Source organism: Propithecus coquereli, unplaced genomic scaffold (assembly GCF_000956105.1).
Source record: "Propithecus coquereli isolate 6110/MARCELLA unplaced genomic scaffold, Pcoq_1.0 Scaffold10, whole genome shotgun sequence".
Lineage (NCBI taxonomy): Eukaryota > Metazoa > Chordata > Mammalia > Primates > Indriidae > Propithecus > Propithecus coquereli.
In genome coordinates, this window is record NW_012133858.1 from 7,187,793 (window position 1) to 7,197,512 (window position 9,720).

The window sequence follows — 9,720 nt, forward strand, 5'->3', positions numbered from 1 at the left end:
GTAAATAGAAATTATAAAAAAACTACATATATATCTACACAAACACATTCACAGAGTACTGATCTCTCACTATCTTCTCTCAATGAACTTATTTTCTCCCTCTAATGACTTCAAATATCACTCTGATGCTAACAACTTTAGCTCTCTATCAGCAAACCTGAGGTTTGTATTTTTAGTTGCCGTGGAAACTCTCTACTGGGAAATCCCACTGTCACCTCATATTCAACATATCCAAGAACAAACTCATAATTTCCCAAATGAACTATTTTCCCCAATTTGCTAATTTGTTATTATGTCAAATAATAATATTTTAACATCCATATTAGTGTCTTATAATGTGTTCTTATACACAGTATCTCAGGTGATTCTTCTTACTCTATGAGATAAACAAATACCATAATCGTATTTATTTAGAGATGAGAAAATTGAGAAGAGAGGTTGTGTGACATGTGCAAGGTCACAGAGTTGGTAAGTAGCATAATGAACATTTGCACCTAGGTCTCCTGACTCCAAATCCTACATTGTTTCCACAATGGTAGACTCTTTCTTTTAGTCTTAAAACCTTGCTTTGGGAACTTCTTTTTGCCCCAACTCATCTTGAATGACTTATTCATCATTCACTACCCATCTATGTACAAGGTATAATGATGCTTCTTTAAAAATCTCTCTTACAGTTAATTTAGAAAATCCAATGTCGTGGTAGGAGGTACAGCACCCACCATAGTATTAAGTATTAGATATATCTGTCATAATTTTGAAACAGTTAATATGTAATAGTTAAATATCACGCACAGGAGGAAACTAAAAGCATAGAATTGTTCAGTAACTTTCCAAAAGTCAAGCACAGTGAGTGGCAAAGCTGAATTCAAATTCAAATATTTCTGATTTTAAGCTCTTGCCACTCTGCAACGCTGACAACCCTTAGAAACCTTAGAAATCACCCAGTTTTATGCCTTCATTTTGCACCCTAGTCTAATTATTGCTATTACTTTCTATTTCATTTTCCTCTTTCTAGTCTCTTTCCTCCTAACCTATTCTAACATGAGTAGATTAGTTTCTCAGAAGTATCTCTCATGTTTTTCTCCTGCTTAAGAACTTAAAATTGTTCTTTTCTGCTTAATAAATCAAGATTAAACTCTAATTTGACATTTAATCAAAACTGGCTACAATGTGATTATCTCTTACTAGCTGTGTGACTTCTACAGAAGGCAAGCTAAATCAGTTAATTCACGCAAAATGCCTAGAACACCACTTAGGACATACTAAATGTTAGCCACTATTAATTACTAACAGGCAGTATAGCATTGTGGTCACAAGGAAGGGTTTGGGGCCAGCCTGCCTTATTAGAATCCTTGCTCTGCCATTTAGTAGCTGAATATCTAACCTTAGGTAAATTGCTATTCTCTCTGAACATTAGTTTCCTTATCCACACAAAGAGAAAAATAGTACCTATCTTACAGGATTGCTGGGAGGATTAAATGAATAAATACATATAAAGTACTTAAAACAGTGCCTGGTACATAGTAAGCATTCAGTACATTTTAGGAAGTATTATTATCATCATCATCTTTATCTTCTCACCAATTCCTTTTTCCTATTGGTTTTCAACACAAGCTCTCTAAGCCAGCTGTTATTTCCCCTTAAGTGCCACTATTTTAAATGTATAAATCACATAAGCTCATTCCTAGCGCCCATCCTATTCCCTCAACCTGGAATGAATCCACCTTTACACCATCGTCCATTCTTTTCTTCCTGGCTATATCCTACCTTTCTTCAGGGTCCCGTACCATTTCCTTAAAGGTCAATTCTGATGATACTTTTTCTCTAACTCTTCCTTTGTCTTCGATATAAAATGAGTATTTTTATTGCAAGCTGTCTTATTTTCTGTTCTGTTTTATTTCCCTGACAAGGTGTAAGTAATCCTTCATTATTAGAGGTGAGAAGAAGGCAAAAGGAAGAAACATCTCAGGCTAGATAGAAGGCTTGGAGGGAAGGAGGGATTGAGAGGTACCTTTGTAAACCTCTATTTAGAGGAATATTAATTTTAGTTTTTTGCTATTAGTCAAAAGATTTGCCTAAATTTTGGTAGAAAGTAACAGGCAACGGAACTTGTTAGATGAAGAGGAATCAGGCAAGAGAGCTAAAAATCATCATCATGGGCTTGATACATATGGGAAACAAAGCATGTATCATGTGAAACAGTAAAACAGACATGTGCATGGTACATAAAGAAGATGGTCTTTGGCTAAAGTTATGAAATACAGGAGAGAGAGCCTTTAGACAACAAGAGTAATTCATTCATTTAATCATTCAACAAATATTTATTGAACTTTACTATGGGCTAAGACCTGCTAAGATCTAGGGATGTAGCAGTGAGTAAAACAGACATGGTTCCTGTCTTCATGGAGTTTACAGATTAATGAGAGAGACAGATATTAAGCAATTAAAATTAGAAATAATTATTTAAGTATGAAGAAAAAATCCAGGATGATTTCAGATCAAAAGGATAAATAACATAGGCAAAATAAAATGAACAAGGTTCAAATGCTACTATAGAGGCTGCAAAATGTTAAGAGAAAAATATTAACCAGGATTATTAATTGAACAGGTATGGAGAACAACAGAAAGGAAAGGATCGAAGGTGACTGTACAGGATTAAGCCTGTGAGCCCGGTAATTTTGGGTATTTACTAAAAGTGAGGAAGTTGGAGAGAGGTTCACAGAATAAGGTTACGTTTACATGGAACTTTTACAGTTTGCATAGCACTTTCATTTTCATGATCTTAAGTGATCTTTACTATGACACTAGAGATTGAGAAAACAGCAGCTAGATAATAAAGTGGTATATATCATGACAGATTGCTAATTAAGAGGAAGAGATTACTGTTAAAGAGCAAGATAATCACGTGTATTGTCCTCAGGCAGATAGGCACAAGAAAGAGAGACAGTCACACTATTTAGTCAAGATTCCTTATACAAGAGAGAGGAGAAAAGTTGGTATGTTAATTAAGAAAAACTGACAGTCTCTGCAAAACAAATAAGCACTTACTTCTAAGTAACTTTAAGGGTATCACTCAATGAATTCAAATGACTCACTTTGACAAAGTCCAGGACAGCATCTCTCTGAATCTGTTTGGTCCTTATTTTCTCCTCCTCATACTGCAGGGCAGCGAGCTGTGCCTCTCTCCGAGTACGCTCTACTAATTGTTCTCTTCTCCGATGAAGTTCCACGTCTTTATGTGATAGCTGGAACAAAAGTATCATTTTGCATATACAAGTGGGGCTAAGGATCAACTTATCAATATTCCCCATCAATTTGGGGAACTACTGCTGACTCAAGCAATTTTTACTTTGGTTACCTAGTGTTTCTATGTGTACTATAAAGCCGACATGTAGATAAAGATTTATTTTTTGTCTGTTGTCTAAAAACAGTTAGCAAGTATCACGTGCATATGTTATATATCAACTGATTGAGGAGAAAGGTAGGAAAGTATACAAATATCTGGCAATTAATGGCAATTTACATATTATAAAAGAAGAAAACCATATTAGTTTAAAAAGCAAAAATAAATAAATAAACCTACTAAAAATTACCTGATTGTGACTTGGTGGTAGTGACAAGAGAGAAGATGGCTCAATGGGAACCCTGGCCCAAAGAAGAAAAAAAGAAAGAAAAAACTCTTTGATAAAAAGACATATAAAAAAGTGAAATTTTTATTGTTAACGTAGCTTTCTATTAATAAGTAGGAACTGCCTACTTAGCACTGAAAGAGTAATTGCATTTTGCAAACTTGACCCAAGTCATTAAATTAAACCATAGGAATACCTGATGTCTCCAACTCACGTTTCACATGATGGTATCTTGATTCATCTAAGGCTAACAACTGTCTATGTCATCCAATACTGACAACACAATTGAGATCATTTTTCAAACAGTATCATTTTTTTATTACACAAATAACTATCATGTTCTTTACTACCAGGATTAAAACAAGATACATGCAAATTGAGATACTTTTACATACAAAGCCATTGGTATCAACAGAAATCTAGAATACTACAGAACCTGGTAACTCACTCCTATTCTTATTTTCAATAATTAAGATTGATGAAGCAATTTTAACAACAGAAGTAAAGCCTCTGATGATTTTTATTTTTAAGAAAAAGATGAAACCTTATTTGATGCTTTAAAAAAACAAAGAAAAATGCTACTTGCATCAGGGCATAGTGGCTCATGCCTGTAATCACAGCACTCTGGCATAAGCAAGCTACTAATAAGATGGCTTGAAAACTGTGTTGATAGTTTAGGTGCATACTTTGATTAATTGTACTGCTTCTTGTTTGAGATATAATAAACTTTTGATTCGAAATCGGACATTTCATATTTAATGACCTAACACTGGCAGAACCTGGATTAGAATTCAAGCTATCTAATTTGTAGTTTAGTGTTCTTTCTATGACATGACATTTCCCCCACTCTATAGAGACAGAAACTAGGAAGGAGAAAGGGAGCAGCACAGATTTCAAAGCATATGGGTATACATATAAAATAAAAATTACCTGAGATGGCAAGAACTAAACTGTGAAAAAAGATGGAGGCAAAGAAGGAAGCATGTCATAAGAGAGAATAGAAGCGGTAGTGAAGAAGACATTTGAGAACCAACAGTTCTCCCATGCCAATCACTGGGTGGTAATGTTGGGCCATTACAGCTTTGTTATTCATTGTTTATCACCATGCTATTTCATGTTACATGACTTTTTCATCTATAAATATGTTTCTTAATAACAGCATCACTAACATTTCAAATAATACAATTTTTTTGATGTATAACATTGACCTGCACATTATAGGTAGTTTAGACTCAATGTCTGCCAGTAACACCTGCAGTAATTTTGGCAACCAATTTCCACAATCAATAAACACATTTTCAAATATTCCCTGGGAAATGTTATATACTGTTGGAAAACACTGGTCTACCTTATGCTTTTCTGAATTTTAAAAATATATGACAGTCAAAACTTAAGGTATACTATTGTCCGCTTTCTCTCTACCTTTTTTTATATTGGTTCCATATCTTTGAGGTATTCACAAAACTTTTTTTGGGGAGGGATGGAGCTTGCTGAGTAGCAGAAGTATTGTACATATTATAGTAGAAGTTGTTTTTGAATGCTGATGTAGCTGGTGGTATAGCAGGTAGTAGCAGGTAGCCTATAATTCCCTACTCTTCAGACTAGTGGACATCCCAATTGCCCAGGCTACCTAGACTCATCTAAGCTACCTAGATGCTCAGAGAACATAATAGAGGCAATGGGGAGCATCCTTAACTTACATACATGCTTTGCATAGCCTAATATTTGCTTTGGGCGTAATTTGTCATCATTCTTACACATCCCCATAAACCCAGACCAGTCTCCATGTTTTGGCCTAACTCAACAAACTAGGAAAGTTATTTAAGCTCCCTAAGCATCAGCTTCCTTATTTATAAAATGAGGATAATTACGCCTATTCTAATGAGATATTATGAAGATTAAATGAGATATTGCACATATACACAGACCATGCAAAAGCATATTCTAATAATTACATATTTAGAATAACAGGAATTTACTGCCCCCAGATTATTAATTTTACTGTTAAAATTTCCTATAGCTTTTATTTGCCACCTGTAAACTGGACCAAAACACAGAAAGAACCAAATACATCCATTTCAAATGTGTTTATGTGCCTTGACTTGAAGACTACACTTTAACAATGCTTTCCAGCCGCTTAACACCTATCTTATTTCTACATACATTTCTTTACCCTCTTTTTATACAAAAACTTATTTAAAAAGCCATTGTTTCCACTTCATTTCATCAGTTTATTTAGTACTCATTCCAATGTGGATCTCGTCTTTACAACTTCACTGAAACTGCTCTTTCAGATCACAAGTTTGGCAATGATCCTTACATACATCCAAATCCAATAGTTATTTCTTAGTTCTCCCCTTACTGAACCCATCAGCAGTATGTGACATTGTTTATCCCTCTCTACACTTTGTAAAACACTCTCTTCATTTAGGCGCTGGGACACCATCTTCTTTTTCCTATCCCCATGACCACTCCTGCTCAGTCTCCTTTGCTGGTTATTCAAGCCCTAATTCTCTCCACTTTACTCCAAACTCATACATCTAACTGGTTATTTGATACTTCCTTCCACTTGGATGTCTAGTAGGTACATCAGATAGAACATAACCATAGCTGAACTCTCATCTCACACCTCAAACTTGTCCTGTTTTGTTCAGACTCCTTGGTGTTTCTTGAATACATCAAGCATGTTCCTACCTTAGAACCTCTGTCTAGAATGCTCTTCCCCTAGATAGCCATAGGGCTTGCTCCCTCACTTTTTCAAGTTTCTATCAAAATCTTATCACCCCATATAATGTTACTCTCAGTCTCCCCTCATCCAGACACTACTATCTCTTTTATCCTGCTTTATCTTTATTCATAGCTCCTAGCAGTACCTGACACATATTTGTTACATATATTTGTCTACATCCGCTAAAAGGTAAACTCTAAGATATCAGGGACCTGGAACTGAGCCAGAACCATTGCAGTGCTCAAGAAATATTGTTTGAATGAATGGCAGTGACACTCTCCCCCGCAAAAAGCAGGGAATATTAGACATAAGAAACAAAATGCAGGTAATACACATGTATCTCCTTTAAATCTTGAACTTACTTGACCTGGGTAAACTAGAACTTTAAAAGCAGACTTTGAACTGCCTTCACTGCTTTTCTTAAAACCACATAATTAATATAAGTAGCTTTTCTAGCTTTTTCTATATAACATCAAACAAAACACTTTCAGGACTTACTCAAATGTTCTTTAATTCTATACTGCTTCTTATAGAATTTAATAAACTTTACAGGACCTAGTCTGATATTATCAGCTCTCTTAAACTAAAATGCTATTCAGATTATAAGTAGGCCCCTTTAACAATTTTTTTAACAATTAAATAATTTTTGCTAGTTTCAATTTCAAATTTATATAACCCATTTTGGCAAATAACTATAAAATACTCACCAATTTAGCACACTTTTTATTTAACGTATCCTCTCTACCTTTTATTATTCCCCAGAAGGGTAGAATCTGTGTGGGAGGGGGTGGAGGGTGGGGGCTGGTGGGTAGAAAGCAATGTGCTTAGTGGATGAGAGGAGGGGAGGAGAATTGGGAGGAAAAAAGAAGCATTTTTTTTTAAACCTCACTAGCGGAGCACTTAGACTTGTAGGCAAGTAGCAATTCCTTCAACTGACTTAATTCCTTGTTACAACATTAGTTGTAACTGATGGACTGCTGAGATAGATTCTTTTTGTTAACGTGTTATTCAGGCTACAGACAAGTTCTGTGAGCCTGAGAGCTGTCAGTCATTTTGAAGTGATTTTGTCTTTCCAGGTTCTAATTCATTATTCCATTTGGAATGTAAGCTCCCAGAGGACAGGAACTTTCATTAAAGTTCATAGCTATATCTCAACATCTAGAAAAATACTTGGCATGCTAAATATCTGGTTAGTAGTTATTTCACAAATATCTGCTAACTCACAAATATCTGCCAACTAAACACATGAAATGTGTATTGATCTTAGAGCTTAACTGGTTAGTGGGGTAAAGCATGGAGTTCTTACTTAAGGACCATATTAAAGTCTAGTGATTTGAAACACCCAATTAAAAAGTAATCATGGCTTTAGTTTCTAGCACTGTGGCAGATTAAACACCCTGAATGACTCATCTAAGGGAAACAACTAGAATGCTGAATAAAATAATCTTTTTAAATGTATTTCTGAGATGCCATAAAAACAAAGAATCTACCCATTCTTAAAAAAAAAAAAGTAAAAACAGAAACTCTGGATTAGGGTGTGATAGGCAGACTTTTGGTCTCGTTATGTTGCACAGGCTGGTCTTGAACTCCTGGGCTCAAGTGATCCTCCCATCTTGGCCTCCCAAAGTGCCAGGATTATGGGCATGAGCCATAGTGCCCCACCAGATGCCTGAAATTCTTTTAGCTTTCTTTATGCATAAATGCACATGTTATCGCCACAAAATCTCATTGCTATCAAGTATCTTCAAATCAACTGTACAGGAGGTAATGGTTTAAATCAGGGGTCCCCAACCTATGGTGAGTTGTATAATTACTTCATTATATATTGCAATGTAGTAGTAATAGAAATAAAGTGCACAAAAATGTAATGCACTTGAATGATCCTGAAACCATCACCCCCTTCTCCCTGGTCATGAAAAAATTGTCTTCCATGAAAATGGTCCCTGGTTCCAAAAAGGTTGGGGACTGCTGGTAAATGATCTAAATTTAGACCCAAAAAAATCAATTTTACCTGTTTTTTATAACATGGGCACAAAAGTACATTGTCACTCAGTTCTAAATCCATACTACATAAGTACCTAAACATCTCCATTATACAAAGATCTACACAAAACCAAAATATTTTATGCTCTTATCTTTGAGTTTTAAGACAGAAAGAAATTAAGTAGAATTGGTTTTTCAAACCTGTTTTGATGTGAATATCTTCTTATATCTTCTGTTTTTTGAAACTCCCTAATGGCTACAGGCTTTACTGGTGAACCCTGGTCCAAAAAGGCAGAAATAAATCAATTTAACATATGAATCCAGAACACTGTGATACATAGTTCACATTCAACTTGTCACTGAGGGATTTGTACATTAGACTAATATTTTAATATAATCTTCAAATCAAACTTCATGTTTAAAAGCATTATAGGCTATATTACTGCTTTGATACACATAAGTCATAATCCACAAATTTATTTTTTAAAAAAGATTTCTGTCTCATTGTAGTATATAAATTATAGTGACCAAATAGTAATATTTACTGAATGATAAGGTGTTAGAGTTGGAAAGGATCTTAAAGGTCATCAGATACAAACTTCCATCAGGGACAGAAATTCCTACCTACTCTACCCTGACATTTACACAGTTTCTCTATAGTCATAGGGAGCTCACTGGGCATGTGACATGTCTTTACTTCCTCATCAACACAAATTGTCTCTTATCATAGTCATATAAATAGTCCTGGGGATGTCGGTGGGATATCAAGATAAAACAAAAAGTCATTTCTGTTTACGGTAAAATATAGTATTTAAAAGAGAAATACTATTGGCAATTTAACTTATTTATAAACTAAAGGGTAAAAGTCATTTTTAAAAAGCATTACTGAGGAAAATTAAACTGGTTTAAGTGATACAGACCACACACTAAAAAATAAAATTATAAATCAAAGTAGACGCTTAAAGGTTATCACAGTATATATTTTGTCAAATGAGAATCTATAGAAGCAGGCTTGGCACAGTGGCTCAGGCCTGTAACTCTAGCACTTTGGGAGGGTGAGGTGGGAGGATAACTTGAGGCCAGGAGTTTGATACCAGCCTGGGCAACATAATGAGACCCTTGTCTCCACAAAAAAATAGAAAAATAAATTAGCCGGGCATGATGGTGCATGCCTATAATCCCAGCTACTCAGAAGGCTAAGGCAGGAGGATTGCTTAAGTCCAGGAGTTTGAGGTTGCAGTGAGCCACCATTGGGCCACTGCATGCATTCCAGCCTGGGCAACAAAGGAAGACCCTGTCTCCAAAAAATAAATAAAGAATTCCTTTAAAGATTATAATACACCATTGTTAACTTTAATTTTATTGTAAAAGAGTTGCAAC

The 9,720-nt window shown here is 35.1% G+C and overlaps 1 protein-coding gene across 1 annotated transcript in view; it reads right to left on the reverse strand.

The window, feature by feature from the left end:
* Nucleotides 1–9,720, reverse strand: part of LRCH3 (leucine-rich repeats and calponin homology (CH) domain containing 3) — a 129,257-nt gene that overhangs the window by 52,675 nt on the left and 66,862 nt on the right. Inside the window, exons 8-10 of the mRNA XM_012639683.1 lie at nt 8,542–8,618; nt 3,594–3,645; nt 3,071–3,245 (exon numbers count right to left, since the gene is read on the reverse strand). Coding sequence (XP_012495137.1) covers nt 3,071–3,245; nt 3,594–3,645; nt 8,542–8,618 — 304 coding nt within the window. The remainder of the gene's footprint in view (nt 1–3,070; nt 3,246–3,593; nt 3,646–8,541; nt 8,619–9,720) is intronic.